General features: G+C 37.6%; 1 protein-coding gene across 35 annotated transcripts in view; it reads left to right on the forward strand.

The window, feature by feature from the left end:
- Positions 1-18,596, forward strand: part of VPS13B (vacuolar protein sorting 13 homolog B) — an 857,597-nt gene that overhangs the window by 756,474 nt on the left and 82,527 nt on the right. For 34 of the 35 annotated variants that reach the window (XR_012416558.1, XM_073999176.1, XM_073999180.1 and 31 more), the window contains 3 exons: positions 380-561; positions 2,293-2,642; positions 7,907-8,068. Coding sequence is in view for 33 of the 35 variants with exons in the window: in XM_073999176.1 (XP_073855277.1) it covers positions 380-561; positions 2,293-2,642; positions 7,907-8,068 (694 nt within the window). In the remaining 2 variants the exon portion in view is untranslated. Of the gene's footprint in view, positions 1-379; positions 562-2,292; positions 2,643-7,906; positions 8,069-18,596 lie in introns of those variants that run through there. The other variant, XR_012416559.1, reaches the window with a different exon arrangement.

Here is an 18,596-nt window from a genome sequence, read left to right on the forward strand (position 1 = left end):
GCTTAAGCAATTCTCCCACCTCAACCACCGAGTAGCTGGGACTGCAGGTGCATACCACCACATCCAGCTAATTTTCTGTAGAGATGAGGTCTCACTGTGTTACCCAGGCTGGTCTCGAACTCCTGAGCTGAAGTGATCCTGCTACCTCGGCCTCCCAAAGTACAAGGATAACAAACATGAGCCACTGCACCTGGCCAAAAACGAACTTAGTTTTTAAAAAAAAAAACTAATTTACTCGAGAAAATACTGAAGATTTGATAAAATATTGACTATAGAATTTTCAGTACTAGTTTTAGAAATCCTTATAAAAAGACATTTCACTCATGTAATATTGGGCAATTTTGGTTATTGAACTTCTTTTATCACTTCTTTCCCATAGCTCTGCAAGTGAGTCTGGTTCTCAAAGCACTTATGATCCACTTGTGACTCCAACAGCCCTGGCTGCCTGTACCAGAGTTGACTCCTGCTTTACCCCATGGTTTGTCCCATCCCTTTGCGTTTCCTTCCAGTTTGCACACCTGGAATTTCATCTTTGTCATCACCTTGACCAACTAGGCACAGGTACTCTTTTCTTTAGCATCAGAATAACATCCATTTAATACTTACCATTTTCTCTTGAGTGTTTTCAGAACAGAAGTCATCAGTCTTAGATAACGTATCTTCAGGAAGTATAAAGCGAGCAGTGGCAAAGTTATCCTGGGGTTGACTTGGCAACACAGGCATAACCTTTACTTCTGAACCAGCTTATGAACCTATTATATAAATTGTCAATGGTATTGAGCTGACATGTTTTTGAATGCTACCTAATGAGAATTTTTCAAGGAAGTTAGTTTTACTATAATTCCAATTATGATCTTGTATTAGTTCATTTTTCACGCTGCTGATAAAGACATACATGAGACTTCGAAGAAAAAGAGATTTAATGGATTTACAGTTCCACATGGCTGAGGAGACCTCACAATCAGGGTGGAAGGCAAGGAGAGCAGGTCACGTCTTACATGGATGGCAGCAGGCAAAGAGAGCTTGTGCAGGGAAGCTCCAGTTTTTATATAACCATCAGATCTTGTGAGACTTATTCACTGAATATCAGGAGAACAGTGCAGGAAAGACCTCCCCCACTGATTCAGTTGTCTCCCACCGGGTCCTTCTCACAACATGTGGGAATTCAAGATGAGATTTGTGTGGGGACACAACCAAACCATATCAGATCTCTTTGAAAGAAATATGTCTGTTATTGTTCAGCATCCTGAGTCATTACATTAGTAGCAAATAGATTCCAAAAATACTTGGTATTGCCTGATTTCAAAAGCATGAGCACCTTCCACAAAAGATAGGCACAGTCTCAAATTAATTTAAAGGGGTATCATTTTTACAAGTTTAGAAGGAAGTTTAAATTTTCCCACACACCAAAGGTGGCCTTTTATAAGTTTACTAATGTTATTTGAACAATTATTTCTCAATCTTTATGTTCTGTACCAAACCTTTTCTAGGTGATACATGTTGATTCATGTATTAGGTTTTTAACCTACATGTAATAAAGGGAGGAGGAGAAAATCAGATTAAAACCAAACATAGCTGGCCGGGCATGGTGACTCACGCCTGTAATCCCAACACTTTGGGAGGCCGAGGCAGGTGGATCACAACGTCAGGAGATCGAGATCATGTCTCTACTAAAAATACAAAAAAATGAGCCAGGCATGGTGGCAAGTGCCTGTAATCTCAGCTACTAGGGAGGCTGAAGCAGGAGAATCACTTGAACCCGGGAGGCAGAGGTTGCAATGAGCCAAGATCACACCACTGCACTCCAGCCTGGGCGACAGAGCAAGACTCTGTCTCAAAAAAAAAAAAAAAAAAAAAAATAGCTGCTGTTAAGCATCTTGCCGTTTCAGCAAAAATGGAGTTTAACCTGCTTTCTCTAACTCTCTTTGAGTCATATTTTTGTTTTGGTTTTTGAGATTCAATTGGTAGATACAGAGCAGTTCTATAAAATTCTCTTTAGATGGATACCTGCTTTTCAGTTTATTTATTTGCTTCTGTGATCAATTTTTTGTGAAAGTAACTTCTGGACAATATATATTTAAGAGGCCTACTTGAACAAAACAGTTTTGTTTTCAGATATCAAATGGGAATCCAAAGATTATAATATCTTCAAGAAATAATTTGAATTTATTAAACACCAAAAACTAATTTCAATAATCAAAAAGTGAATAGTTTGAATGTCATTTCACCCTTTATTTTCACAAAGTATTGGCTCATCTTAATTGCTGTCTTTCTTGTTTGTTTTCTCAACAGCTGCACCACAGTACCTACAGCCATTTGTTTCTGATAGAAATATGCCATCTGAACTAGAATACATGATTGTTTCCTTCAGAGAACCACACATGTATCTTCGACAGTGGAATAATGGTTCTGTCTGTCAGGAGATCCAGTTCTCAGCTCAAGCAGACTGTAAACTTCTAGAGTGCAGAAATGTCACTATGCAAAGTGTGGTAAAACCCTTCAGCATCTTCGGGCAGATGGCAGTTTCCAGCGATGTAGTAGAAAAGCTGCTTGACTGCACCGTGATAGTTGATTCTGTATTTGTAAACGTTGGACAGCATGTAGTCCATTCTCTAAACACTGCAATACAAGCTTGGCAACAGGTATGCACATTCCATAACAGTTTACAGTTTAGTCACATATGATATTTTATTAGGTTCTGTATGCTATCACTTCTGATAATAAGTTAAACACAAACAAAAATGTGAGAGAATGAAGAATTTGATGGGCACCATTATACTTGAGGCCTTCTCTGTTTTGGCAAAGTGATACATGTTATTTTTGAAACACTGGAGAATATGGGTTCTCTACACATGCATTGGAGATCATGCCCACATTTTTGTGACTAATGTACCACATCTGTGTGGAAAGTAACATATTCCCAGAAATTTTTTCCAAGTATTTTGGCTTTAGTTTGCCAAAGCTTCAACTTAGCTATGTATCAAATTGTCTAAGTGTCCATTGCAGAAATAAAGAACCTGTGTGACCCTTTCTGATGATAAGCATTCCATCTTTTCAAACCAACAAACAAACAAAAAGCAGTGAGATGAAATATGTGAGTACAATACAGTCTTAGTTTTTTCCTCTACTCTCATTCTGACTTTTTGATTCACTAAAAAGTACTGGATAATGGATTTTTTTAATCAGTTAGAGAGCCTTGATTATTTTAATAATTGTTTAACTTTTATTTCTTATCAGAAATAAACCAAACCAAAAAAAGGGATGAAGTATAAGTCTATGATAAGTGGCATATTTAAAATGGGAAACCTGTCCATGTCTGCTAGCACCAAAGTAACTTCACAGAATATTTGGATGATAATAAGTTCAGCGATTTAAGAACAAATCACTTCTGTTTCCCTTACTGATTTTAGTGTTAGATCGTATTTCCATCAAGTTTGTGTTGCTATTTAAGCTGAGACTTTTCCCCACATTTTGTATATGTTACACACATTTGTGTGAAGCTGGCTCCCCAAGAGAAACGGTCCTTCATCCCCCACTGGGATGGAGCAGCTAAAGGGAAGAGAAGCTTTTGTTCTTTAACTTAAGAATTTGTATGGGAATAAATGTTTTTCTTTATATGCATGAAGACCTATACAAGACCAAGGAATTAATTACCTAACATGGCACTACAATAGCAAAGGGAAAGAAGATAACACATCTGTTTTATATTTTAAAAATCTTTTTTAAGGGCATTCCATGGTTTTCTTGTTGCAAAGGACATGCGTAAAATAAGAGCTAGTGTGATCTAAATCTTTGCAGCTGGTTCAAATAGCCATGTGAAAAAAACCTCTATGGATCCAATTTCTGTTTTTTGGTCATATTTTGAACAATGCATTTAATAAAAAACAAACCTAGAAAATATAAAAGAATCATTGATAGAACATTTAAACCCAGGATATTTTTGTCTTGGTATCAGAGCCATTATAAGGGGACTCATGTGTAGCAACTACTGCAAAATGGCCTTCAGAAATACCAGTTTCCTCCCAGGGTAAAAATACTCTCTTAGACACAGCTATACATATAAATAAAATATGGTGCATAAATATTTAAATGTTTTAAACCACATCAGAGTGTGAATGACTGACTGGCTAACATAGTGCCTTGAAGGAATATTCTGAGTTTTTTTAAATGGAATTGTATATTTGATTAAGTAGAGCCATATGTCACGTAGCATATTGCTGACAGGTACATTCTATGAATAGTTGGTTCTGATTTATACAGGGATTTGGCAACGTTAACATGAGCCACAAGAGGATATACTTCTGTAATTGTTGCTGTAATTTTCTTGTTTCCTCTCATGTCAAGGGTACTTGCCACCAAGTTTTAATGTGGTAGGCACCTAACCCTGTGTATTCTAAAGTAAATATGAACGTGCACTGCTTTGAAATTATAGGACATTTGACATTGAAATGGGCTTACAAAGGGTTATTAAGTTCATTGTTTCTAAGATGTTCTGAATGTGGTTTATCCCCTTTCGAAAGGGAAGTTTAGTTTCCCAAACTTGAATTTTATTGTGTGTATACTGCTCACATACAGTATAATTGCTGCCAGTGAAAAATATGAATTTAATAAGCAAGCAAAGTGATTTTAGTTATCCACATACTTTTTATTGGATTCATATTGGAGACAAGTCATTTTTCCCCAGTGTGGATGGACCAGACAGTTGAAGCATGAAACAATTTGGCCTTCCACCTTTAGGTCATGAGTTCAAGATTAACAGAAGCCTTCATCAGTGTCTGATTTCTCTGGCTATAGATTTTCTTTTCTCTTTTATAAATGATGACTGTTTTGTGAAAACCGATTAAGGATCCAAAATGCCACTTGCAATCTGTTTTATATTTCTATGTCACTTTCCCAGATTTGGACAAAATAGTATTAAAAGGGTTTTTTTCTTAAGGTTACACTTATGTGTCTTCTCTAACACCAAAATGGTATCTCTGTTTAATTGCAAATGCTTGTATGACACTCGATGAAACTTAAATGTGGATAAGCCATCTTTTAATTACAATTCCAAGTGAGCATTCTGAGGCTCAACATCTATGATGTGACGTCAAATACATATGAACTTTTTAATATTATAACAGAATTTAAAACATTCCAGGAAATGCTTAAACTTATTACAGTTATAATGAACTCTACAGATGAAGGAGCAGTAGAGAAATAGTTCCCTGAGGACTTTGAATATTCTTTAGAAAAATGTAAACAACCCCCTTGTGTTCTTTAATTTACATTTTTTCCTAAAACCCTCATCATTTATTAAAGGTCAGTTTTTAGAGATGAAGAAAGTAATATGATTTTTTTTCTACTCAAGCCCCATCTGGTAACTTAACCTCTGTGTTACCAGCAGATTGATCCCAATTCATTATGAAAACTGAATTTTAATCTCAGGATGTGTAACTAAGTGGGAGATTGGAATCATATTCCTTTCTTCATGTCTGTACTCGCACTGAAAGGAAAGAAAAATGTTTACAAGTAGAGCAGTTCATGTTGATTATATAATGCTCAATGGAAAAATCTCATCAAAACTAATTACATACTATGATTCCAGTTTGATTAAAGGTTTGTAGATAAATATATAAAAAAGGATTGGATAGGACAGACTAGAATAGTAACAGGCAGGACATTCAGAAGGGAAAAATTACTTGAAGAAAATTCACCAAAATGTTAATAGTAGTTATTGCTGAGTTTAAAATTAAAGATTTTTAAAAATCCATACTTTCTGTATTTCCTAATTTTCCCTCCCCTTATTCTCCCCTCCCCTTCTTCTCCCCTTTATTTTCTAACTTTGTACAGTGAATATATAATTATAGTTTTACAAATTACATCTACTAAAGTTTTTGTTTATTTCCTAAGTATTTATCGGCCAGGCATTATGCTGGATACCAGAGATAAAACCGTAAAGAATACAGACGTGGTTGCTGCCCTTCTGCAGCATAAAGTCTAATTATGGAGACAATATTGAACCCATAATGGTACAAATTAACAAGTGCTCTGAAGGTGAAATATAGAATCTTATATAAGCATAAAATAGGAGAACCTAACTTGACCCGGGAGGATCTCAGAAGGCTGCTCTTAAAACCAGCCTTAAAACAGGAATCTGAAAGTTGAATAGAAACAAGTTGGTCAAACAAGAAATGGAGAAAAAGATGTCTAAGCAGAGGGAGGCTCTGAGGCAGGAAGTAGTTTGATGTGTTGGATGAGTTGGAAGGAGGTCAGCATAGTGCTGGAGCAGCTGGAAAAGGCTGGTGGAGCTGGAGTGTCCTGAACAAATGCCGTCAGCAAATGGAGAGTAGCTCAAGATACAGTTGGAGGCATGGGCAGGGGCTGGGTGAAACAATTCATCTAAAACTCAACAGCAGGCAAGTTTTGAAATCATTGCTACCATTAAAAGCCAGAGTAGAGAGTATCATGGTAGATGACCGATGCTTGTTGTTATGAGTACTTTGGTCTCACTTAGCCAGAAACTCTTTTGGTGGTTAGTGTGACTGTGAAGCAAGGTTCAGTTCAATGGGAACAGATGGATGATGCGAGAGGGCTTAGAAGTCCTCAAGGACCTCTGGAAAAATGAGGTATGTCAGGGCCACTTCACCACCTGCAGCATGGAGCCTGCCCACCTACTTCAAGGGCATTTTGGATGACTAGGAGTAGACTCTGTTTCCCAAGATGAGTCTGTATCCTGATGGGTACAAGTCTGGTCATGGCCCAGGCTGGATTCCAGGTACATTCATCTGTAGTCTCCTTGGCCTCATGCCTCCTCTGCACTTGAATCACAATGCTTCTGAGTTGTATCTCTGTTTACTCCCCTACTTCTCAGTAAAGTGGCAAATGATGGAGTGTGGCATTTTGACATTATTTAGATCCATACGGGAAATAGAGGCCAACTGGAGAAACATGTTATCTCCCATTATCTGCAAATGAATTAGCTACTTATGATTTTTTTCTTATATTCTCAAGTTAATCATTTATTTAGCATTCTTTTAAGTTTACCAAAAGTGTGTTTATTGCTTTTAAGCCATAGTCTAACTAGAGTGATAAAAGAGTAAGCACAGAAATACTTTATTACTTTGCCAGTGTTTTAATGTAGCAACAACCAGTGGAGGCACCATTAAATGAGAAAGGAGTTATCAGCACAGGAACATATTATTAATTTGCTGCGCTTTAGCTGACTAATGAAGGATTTTAGCTGATTGATGACTATTAGCTGAAACAGATACCGAAAAGTGTTTCAACTCACATTATTTCTCATGAAAACTGCAACTTGGCTTACAGTGACTCTGGAGTTGATCTGTTTTGTATGTTCAGCCTCTTAACAATAGAGGGAAAGTTATGGTTTTATTTACATCTCTCCCTGAGCAGATTTACACACACACACATATCCACCCTCCCCCTTAAGGGATCTGGGGATGTTTTACCTAAATGATTCTTACTTTCTGTAGGGTACAAACTGTGGCTTTGGTAATTGGTCTTGATTGTTGAGTTTAGAAGCCGGGAACATGGTAATTCTAGCCTCCAGTACTGTTCAAAAACATGCAGTACCCAGTACAGCACTCTTTGTAGCATGTTAATTCACTTTAAGAAATGTTAAAAGTTTGAAGGATCTCATTGTTCTTTTACTCTTCAGTGTGTATGATTTATTTTGAGGGAGTATAAATCAAAACACATTCTTGAAACATTTAAAATCTCTTAAAGGTATTTTGTGTGTGTGTGTGTGCTTATCCTGGCAGTATAGAATACTTTGTATACCAGAGCTAATGACAACAGATCTTTTAGGGTTTCTGTGTTGTAACAATCGCCACTGGGCAGACAGCTGCCAAACATCTTGCAATTAATCTGATCCATGTTGGCTTTCGTATCCTTTTTCTTTCAGAACAAATGCCCTGAGGTAGAGGAGTTGGTCTTCAGCCATTTTGTGATCTGTAATGACACACAGGAGACACTGCGGTTTGGCCAGGTGGATACTGATGAAAATATTCTGCTGGCGAGTCTCCACAGTCACCAGTACAGCTGGCGCTCTCACAAATCCCCACAGGTATTTGAGAAACACCCTTACAAACAGCCATTGTTAAGGTTGGGGATTCATTTCTTCTGCACTTGTGTGCTTGTCCAGTTATTTTCCTTTTTAAGTCTCCGAAGGAACCACACAGCGTAGCTACATCTGACAGAAACTCAAGAGTGTTTAGAGATGGGAGCACACGCTTCTCTTGGAATGGAGTGTTTTCCTGTTTAGCCCGGGTGCTTGGGGGGCAACAGGGTGTGGTGATGAAGAGGCTGACTCGAGAGCCAGGTTTGGATCCTAGCTGTGTATAACTTTGCTCTACTTTCTGTTCTTCAGTTTTCTCATATGTATAATGGGGATAAAAGTAGTACCTATTTCAAAGGGTTATAAGGACTAAGTGAATTCATACATATAAGGCATTAATGTGTAAGCATTATGTGTTGGGTATTATTATTCATTTGTTTCTTCAGATTTTTTTCTGTGTGTGTCCTTGGTAGCAGGCACATGCTAGGCACTGGGAATTCAAAAAGAGGTAAGTCACAGGCCTTGCCCTCTGAGGACAGCTCACAATCTGTGATACAATGACAATGAAAAACTACGTCCAAGGCAGCACTGAGAAAAGACACACCAGAGGATGTCTGTTTTCCAAGTAGTGTAATTTCATTTTCCTGTCCCTTTAGATGGGAATAATTAGAGATATGTGTCCTGTAGCGATAATATGAAGATGAATTAAATACAAAGATGTAGTCTTAAGTGAGCAAAATAAATCCTAGGAAGTACTCTCAGGAATGATGTATTTGTTAAACTGGATAATAAGGAAACTACTGCCTGCTTGTGATTAAAAGAAAGTCATTAGATTAGAGAACAAGTTTTCCCATCTGGTCTCTAGACCAGCATCAGACTACATTATACCCTTGGGCTCCAAATGAGGGTAGCTAGATGCTGATTTCTTACTTGTTTTTTCATCAGATTGCCACACTATTGGTATACAATTTGGAAAAGTAGATATAATGCAGTATTTCTTATTTTGTTCACATTAATCTGACAGGACACTGAAATACATGACTTTTTTTCATAAAAATTTTCTCACATGATATGGTATTACACTCATATTTTTAGGGTAAATCACATACCCTTGTTTTCTAATTTTCCTCTTGAGAAATGTCCATGTTAGAAGTATTTAAGTTGTTTCTCACTTGTAACATAAAGGATGTTTTATTTGTTTTAAATTCATCTATTTTTTATTTTTTGCCTATGGATTACAAAAGTGAGAGCATACAGGTATACAGACAAAACCAAACAAAAACACCTATAATTCCAACCACCTAGAGAGAACTCATATTAACACTTGCTGTATAACCTGTTAGATCTTCTAAGTTTCCATTGCCATTGCATTCCCAGCAGTGAATTGTGAGGGACAGGAAAGAAGCCTCTGAGAAGCTACAGTAACATGTAATTGTACACTGTACTTGTAGCCACTTTACTGATGCACACACAGCAAGCTCCAGGCCTTAGCCGGTAGAAAGCAAAGCAGAGGAAGCTTAACTCTCCACAGTCATTTGAAGATGCATAGCTTGCATATCCCTCAGAGATCCTCAGGATTCCCTGGACACTGGAGCCAGGATGGGAAGGTGATCATAAGAGAACAACTGGCTCAGGAGTGTGGGGAGCAGTAGTGTTCATGTTACAGACATATAGTTTCTGGGTGGAGAGGAGGTCAGCAGGAAAGAATGAATAAACAACCACTGTCACCAGCACACCTTTCATTTTCATACTTGTTTGCACTATTTCAAAGGCCTTTTTGTATTTATTACAAGTTTTATTTTCACAGCATTCCTGTGTAGTATTATTTGTTATGCATATTTTATAGATAAGGAGACAAATAGAAATGTTAAGTTAGGTAGTGGTAGAGTTAGGACTGAACTCCTTATCTTTTAATTATCAATACAGTGTCACTTCGACTTTGTCTCACTCCCCTAGGTTTTGGCAGCATGATTTGTCTGTTAGAATAGCCAGGCTGTGAAGTTTGAAAAGAAGGGCTGAGAAATCACTGGAATAGTAGGCCACAACTAAAGCTAAACTAATAGGGGATTCTTTGTCCAAGTATGAACTTTGCAAAGTCTTAACTATGTTACCAAAAATAATAGGAGCTTTTTAATGACAAACTGTAAACATAAAACAGGTATCTAATAAACTTTGTTCTTTCTTTTAAATTTGTAACTGCATCTTGTGGATGCAACTTTTAAAAGAAGCTGCAGTCATTATAATCTTAAGACTAAAACCTAGATGATATTTATAAAAAACAATGTCTTCTTACTATATTTCTATATGCTAATGTAAGTGTTTTAGGACCCTCTGAAGCCAGAAGCCTTAATGGGCCCAGGGGGTCTTCATGGAATTCCTTACATTCACAGTTGCAGATTCTGCTGTGTTCTAATGAGAGTCTACGTGAGGATCAGAAAAACTAACCACTCAGCTTCAAACTGCACCTGGAGCTTGTCATAGATGCACAATTGAGCAAAATATTCCTTTTTCCAGACTCCAAGTCATATCCTGCATCGCCCAGCAAGCTTCGTTTTAGGAACATTTGTGTCTGCATGTTTATGCTGCCTTGGGTGTTAGTCAATTCATAGTCTCAGGGAGGATTTCTAAAGTTCATGGAACTTAACTCCATTAAACAATGTAACTAACATTGCAGAGATCAACAAAGTGGCAGTGACACCTGGAAAGGTTTCAAAGAGGTCAAGATATCTTAAAACCACACAAGAGGTTGCTAACAACAGTTAAGTCCCAGTAGGATGAAAAGAAACATGGACACAACCAATTCTAGAAATCCAAAGCTGACAAACCTTTCAGAATTGAAAGTCATAAAATGCTCCTTATAGTTTCTAACACATACTCTGGGGCAGAATCACTTAACATTCTGGATATCTCACAACAATTTCTTGCCTAAACAAACAAAGGAAGAAGAAAACTATTTCCTAGGGAATAATTGAATATATTCAGCTGCACAGAATCATAGATGCCATCACAAAGGGCTCTTAAATATTCCAATTCAGTAGACTTTAGATCAGGTTGGATGAGAACAATAACCAGCAAGGGACTGCTCTTCAGAAAAGTATGTCACATTACGCTACATTGAATCTAGGGACTAGAGGTGTGAGTGTATAAATGTTTCCCCACAATATAGGCAGTATGTGCAGTTCATAGTCAAGGGAAGCTTTGTTTAATTTAGACAAACAAGCTATAGTGATATCAACTAGTAGGATCAACATAAAACCAACTAGTAGGATTTATGTAGAGGCTGTTTAACTTCCTTTTTTGGTTAATAGAGAGCACTGTTGGTTAAACTGCTTGGAATAGTATTGCCTTTATCTTTTATGTAAGGATTTACACTTGCTTTTAACCTCAAACATGTACAATTTATGGATTATGCATTTTTTTCAGAATTGCAGAATTCTAGTTACCAATGACTTAATTGTGGTAATCAAACCATCAAGCAAGTGGAAATAGGCTCTAGACAGACCTATGGAAAATAATATAACATTTATCCTAAATGAATATAACAGAAGTTTCATAAGCTCATGAAACAGTAAATATTTAAAACTGCAGGTCAGGAATAGTGGTTCATGCCTGTAATCCTAACACTTTGGGAGACTGAGGCAGGAGGATTACTTGAGGCCAGAACTTCTCAAGACCAGGCTGGGCAACATAACAAGACCCAATCTCTACAAAAAATTTAAAAATTATTGGGGTATGGTGGCACATATCTGTAGTCCTAGCTACTTGGGAGGCTGAGGCAGGAAGGAGTATTACTTGAGCCCAGGAGTTCAAGACCAGCCTAGGCAATATAATGAGACCCCATCTTAAATAACAAAGCAAAATGTAACAAGGTAAAATTAATTTCAATGAGCAGCAGAGCATCTTGGAAATATTCATTAAACAGAGTGACACATAGAGACAAAAATATAAATCCTACATTACTTTAAAGCAGAGGTGGCAAACTTTTCCTATAAAGGGCCAGATAGTAAATATTTTAAGCTTTCAGGATTTACAGTTTGTTGCAGCTACTCAACTCTGTGTAAAATCAACCATAGGTGATATATAAATCAATGAGTGTGGCTATGTGCCAATGAAACTGTATTTATGGGCAATAACATTTAAATTTCATATAATTTTCAAACATCACAATTATTACTCTTTTGATTTTTTCTATCCATTTAAAAATGTAAAAACCATTCTCTGCTCATAGGCTATCCAAAAATAGGCTACATGCCAAATTTGGCCTATAAGCCTAAGTTTGCCAACACTTGCTTTAAGATTTCTCAGTTGATCAAATTCAGTAGACTAAAGGTTTGATTTAAAATTGTTTTCATTCTGACCTCACTGGTATTCCTATCATTTGAAAGCTTGGTACAAAGTTTAGAAATTGAGAAATGACAGATAATCGTTTAATCTAACTTTTATGTAATTAACCTGTACTCACCAAATTACAGTAAAATATTTTTATTATACTCGTTCTGGTCCTAATCAGTGTATAACAGAAAGTTCTCCGGTTTTCTTTTTGTATGTAACAATATTTTAAAATGAGACCTGGTCATTTTTTCATTTGTCTAAAATGGAAAGCAACAGGTTTTGAGTATCTGCCTATCTTTTAGTAATTCCAGCCAGTTGTCAGTTTCATTAACGAGACTGTAATTCTTAGTTACTATGCTTTACAAATCCATTTGTATAATGCATGTATACATATATATTTAGAGAAAGAGCATATTTCTTGTTGCCACAGTAACAATTTAAAAACTTAAAAAGCAGACTTGGGGGACAAAGAAATACTCTGCGTTGCCAAAGCTGATAAATTTTTCAAGTGTTCTCCTATGTGTGCATGCATGTTAAAGTTTGTTTAGAAAAGGCAAATGAATAGACACTATTACACACTGGAGTTGCTAATGGAATTGGTACTTAATTTCTAGAAAGCAGTTGGGTAAGAAACTTCAAAGCTATTAAAATTATCGTAGACTTTGACCCAGTAAGTCTCCCAATAGTAATCTACCCTCTGGAGAGAATGCAAATTAAAACAAAGATTTTTATACCAACAAAGTTTATCACAGTTTGTCACAAAATATTTAAAACACCAAAATGTTCACTTTTAAGGAGTTAAGTAAAATCTGGCATAAGACTATCTTATAGATATATTATGGGATCTTTACATTTTTACATGGAATGGGGGAAGTGCTACCTATCATATCATATAAGTCACAAAAGCAGAATATAAAATTCTATATATACAATGTGATCATAACAACACACAAGTAAATGCATTAAAAATACTGGAAAAAGACATGTCAAAATGGTATCACTGGTTGCCTCTGAATGTTGAGTAAAGGTGATATACGTCTATTTTTGTAACATTTTTATGTACTTTTCAACTTCTTAATAAGGACAAAGAAATTAAATTTGAGACATTAAGCACCACACACACCCAAAATTCACATACAGACTAAAAGGAACTCCAAATACTAACCCTTAGGAACACCGGCAAGTGTAATGATATATCAAGAGTGTTATCTTTATTACTTCTTATACAAACTATGGCAATAGTTTTTCTCAGTTGTTCTCTTAGTTAACAGTTTTGCCCTGTTTTAACTCTGACTTATCTTGCAGACTACAGCTGAAGTAATTTTCCTAAATACTTTGTTACACTTTCCTGTCCAGAAACCATCACAGGCTACACCATGATTTATTAAATAATATCCAAATTATCTGGCATCCAAGGCCTAACTCAGTCTTTTCACAGGCCCTCCTGTCGGCCATTATTTCTCTGTAGCTATTTATTTAGTCTCCCTTACGTTCATTTTTTAATCAGTATATTTTTATGTATTACCTATTGTGTTTAAATATATACATTCTTCCAAAGAACTTACTATCTATTGAGGGACCCAGAAAAGTAAACAAAGTATTATAGACATGACAGTATCTATCAATCTATCAGGATATCATTGCAGTAGTTCAGGACAGAGAGAAATGAGGGGTGACTAATGAAAACACTAGCCGTAGGGAAGAAATGCCAGGGAATCAGGAAGTAAAATCAATTGCATCTGGATATGAACAAAGTCTTAATGGGAACCCAAAGGAAATGTTTCCAAACCCTACATGAGGATGGGAATCTGGCAAGGCTTCCAGACAGAAGGGATATTTGTATTACATGTTAATGCCTTGGAGTTAGCTAGGCCAGTGAAGTGAGGGTGGAGGCAATATTCCAGCTAAAAGGACCAACATGTGTGAAAGCCACAGAGACACGAAACAATATGGCACAGAAGGGGAACTTGACTAATTTGGCTACAGTGTAGAGCACATGTGTGGAGCTGCAAGAGGGGGAAATAGGCTAAGGCCATGAGGGCTCTTGTATGCTGTGGTAAGTTTTAATGCTGTCTTCAGGCCATGATAGCACAAAGGTATGATAATCTACATACCCAGAGAGATCAAAGTTAGCTTTCCACAGAAGCTGAGTTTGAACAGTAAGTATAGGTTGCCCCAGTGGACGATAGTGGAGGAAGTACACCAAGAAGCATCAGGGAGGTTATATAAACAGCAAGTTATGGTCAAGGGATTTCAGGTTTTGTGCAGTGTAGCTCAATCATAAAAATTGCAGAGGAAATATATGCTGGTCCACTGGCTCTTAGAGTGATAGTGGTGGGGACCCCCTGATTGTAGGGATGGCCAACTTTCATGGTGTAAATACTCCAAAGCTTATTTCAAGCTACCAATGGTTTGACCACCAGTTTGCAAAATCTCTGAATACTTAATTGCTGGTTTTCACAAACAAGATATGAGCCAGCTCCAGCACACCACTGTCTGGCGGAGTTATGTTCTCAAGAGCCTGGGAATCCATTTCAAGAAGATATACATCTATGTGATGGGCAGCTCTTGGCTACTGAACGGGTTTAAGTAGAGGAATGCCATGATCACAGATGTATTTCAGAAAAGTTCTAGTGTATTTAAGAAGAGAGTCTAGAGAAGATTGAGAATACAAGCAGAGACTACTATGGGTACTGCTGCATAGTCCAGGAGTGAGAGAGATTATAGTAACAGAGCTAAGACAAAGTAGAAGACATTAAATGATATAAATGCCTAAGAAACTGATACTTCTGTGAATAACAGCCACACATTCTGAACAGAACTTAAAAAACAACAACAACAAAACAAACAACAACCACCAGAAAAACTGCCTGAAGGCTCTGGAGACTAAAACAAAGGCAGATTTTGGAGGGGAGTCAAAATTTTGAGCAAGTAATTTGCAGGATGACTTTCCCATTTTTTTGACTTTGCCTTGAGGCAACTGCAGTCACGGCAGAACAGGGGTGGCCTATCATCTTTCTGGCCCAGGATACCAGGGGAAATAGCCAAGCATCCGAGGATGCTAGAGAGTGAAGAGAAAACCCTGGAGAGGAGAAAGCCATAAAATGGGAATATAACATTTTTAAATTTGGCCCAACTGTTCAGCTGACTGCTGAACCACACACATGCTTGGGGCAAACTGAATGCAGTTTGTACCCAAGGCTTAAAGAAATAAACTAACCTGAGCTGCTGCTCACCCAAGTATGAGAATTTCCAGTTTGAGTCTAAACAAGTTAGTTACCTGTTAACTACAAACATCAACACTCTTTGGAGCAGTCATAAGAGAATCCAGAGTCTCCACAACAAAACAGGTACAATGTCCATAATGTAACCCAAAATTACTTGACAGATAAGAGTCAGGAAAAAGAAATGTTACTCAGTTTCAAGGGAAAGACAATTAATAGATGTTAATCCAAAGATGACCCATGTTGGCATTATCAGACATGTACTCTAAAGTGTCTGTGTCAAAGGTGAAGGGATTTTACAGATGTAATTAAGGTCCTAAATTAGTTGATTTTTAGTTAATCAAGAGAAAAAATCTTTGGATGGGCCTAAGATAAAAACCCTAAAAGAGTGATTGGACCCTTTTGTAAGGAGAGAGAGGCATAGAGGCTCCTGCTGGCCTTGGGAAGCAAACTGTCATGTTATGATGGCCTATTAAGAGGGTTCTGGGGCAGGGAGCTGTGGGAAGCCTCCAGAACCAGCACGAGGCAGTAAGAAGTTAAGGCCCTTGTCTTATAGCCACAAGAAAATAAATTCTGCCAACAACTTAAGCAAGCTTGAGTAGAGGCTTCCCAAGTCAAGCCTCCAGATCAGAATGCAGCCAACTGACAGCTCATTTGGAGTCTTATGAACCCTAAACAGATAACGCAGCTAGCTATACATGGACTCTTGACCAACAGTCACTGTGAGAGAGTAAATGTGTGCTGTTTTAAGCTGCTAAATTAGTACTAATTTGTTACAGAGCAATAGAAACATAATACATGGGCCAAGCATGGTGGCTCACGCCTGTAATCCTAGCACTTTGGGAGGCCATGGCAGGTGGATCTCTTGAGTCCAAGTGTTAAAGAGCAGCCTGGGCAATATGGTAAGATCCTGCCTCTACCAAAAAAAAATTAGCCAGGCATGGTGGTGCACATCTATAGTCCCACCTACTAAGGAGGCTGAAGTGGGAGGATTGCTTGACCCTGGGAGGCGGAGTTGGCAGAGAGCTGAGATCACACCACTGCACTCCAGCCTGGGCAACAGAGCAAGACCCTGCATGAAAAAAGTATATATGTGTGTATATATATGTGTGTGTGTGTGTGTGTGTGTGTGTGTGTGTGTGTATATGGAGACAGGGTCTTACCCTCTCCCCATATATATACATAAAGTACATGATGGAAGAATAAAGTAAATTTGAAGATATCAGGAACATCATTATGAAACTACTGAAAACCAAAGATAAAAGAGGAAATTTTGAAAGCAGCCAGAGGAAAACACATTACCTACAACACATTAGGAGAACAACAATCAAATTACTATGGACTTCTCTTTAGATACCATGGAGGCTAGAAGACAGTGGAACAGCATCTTTAAATTGCTGAGAGAAGGTTTAACTTGATAGAGGTCTGTTTGGAAGAAATTTGGGAGGTTACAATAACCAGGATTTGATTATTGATCATGGAAGAGAAGGGTCTGGTTTGACTCTGAGGTTTCAGACTTAGGTGATGTGTTGCCAGTTTTGCTATTGGCCAAGACCAGGGAGCTGAGTAGGAAAATGTTTGAGAGACAGATAATGGGGCAGGGTGTAAGAGCACAACAGAGTAATCCTGAAAACCATTTTGGACACATTGAATTTTAGGCTGCTATAGAGGGCAGGAAGGATGGTATATTAGAAAAAGCACAAATTTGAAGCCATAAATACCTGAGTTTCACTCCTAAGGTTTGATAGCTGCATGAAGAATGGACAGTTTCTTAATTTCTTGGAGCTTCAACTTCCTCTTCTGCATAATTAAGTGACTATTGTAAATATTCCATGAAAAACATTCATAAAGCTCCTAGTAAAGGACTCAGCTTGGCTGGGTGCAGTGGTGGCTCACGCCTATAATCCCAAAACTTTGGGAGGCTAAGATAGGAAAGATAGCTTGAGGCCAGGTGTTTGAGACTAGTCTGGGGCAACATAGCAAGACCCTGTCTATACAAAACATTTTTTAAAGTAGAAAGAACTTGGCTCTCTATAACCAAGGGTTCCTTTTTAGTCCTTTGCCCCTAACTAGACATCCAAATGGACATGTAAAGTAGGCAAATTCAATGTAAGAGGCTGGAGCTCAAAAGAATAGTCTGACCTGGAGATACAAATTTGGCCTGTTATTGGTGCCTAGCTAGAAGTGGGAACAAATAAGCATGCCCAAGGAGAGAGTCCTAAGAGAAGAACTATCTGTTGCTGCAGAACAATGTACAATGGTGATATAGGCATACGATAACTACAGTAGACATTTCCATGCATAAAATGAGAAAACAGAAGAGACACAGGAGTTTCTCGTCCATAGAAATTCTTAAATTCAATCAGATAAATGTTGGAAGTTTCTTAATTAGTACTCAGTATTACTCCCACTTGGAAGTAGCTCCCTGTTGCTCGTGGCTTTGTGCACTTGGCTCCAGCCTCTGAGTCACGCATTCTTTTCCATGAAAAGTAGCTTTTGTTTGCACCTTGTAGTTTTCCCAGCCTGCTTTCTGCTGGTAGAATTTTGAAGGTTCAGAGTCGTCTTTTCATTTTGTACTATCCTTACCTCTTTCAGTCTAAGTTGGCAGTGTTTCTGCCAATATTATTCTTTAAACAACTTTGTGGGTCTCTTGTTATTCTTACTGAGGTTTACTATATTAGACAAAATTACCCCCATGTATCTTTTAGATAAGCCCTTCTCTACTTGAAGATTTTTCTGATATTACTGAGGGACATAACCCTTCAGTGTCTTAGAACTCCTTTTGTTTTTGACTAGTTCTCTGAGCTATCAATTTAGGTCTTTCTAAGGTCTTTCAAAAGATTTTACAGGCATATTATTTGCTTCATATTTAGACCCAGCTTTTCTGACCATGTCCTGGATTTGATCTTTGCTGGGAAGCCATTTCTTCATTTTAGCATCATTTGCATCTCATAAGGCTAGGAACTTTCAAAATAGCAAGT

The sequence above is a fragment of the Macaca fascicularis genome, chromosome 8 (genome assembly GCF_037993035.2).
Source record: "Macaca fascicularis isolate 582-1 chromosome 8, T2T-MFA8v1.1".
NCBI classification, from domain to species: Eukaryota; Metazoa; Chordata; class Mammalia; order Primates; family Cercopithecidae; genus Macaca; species Macaca fascicularis.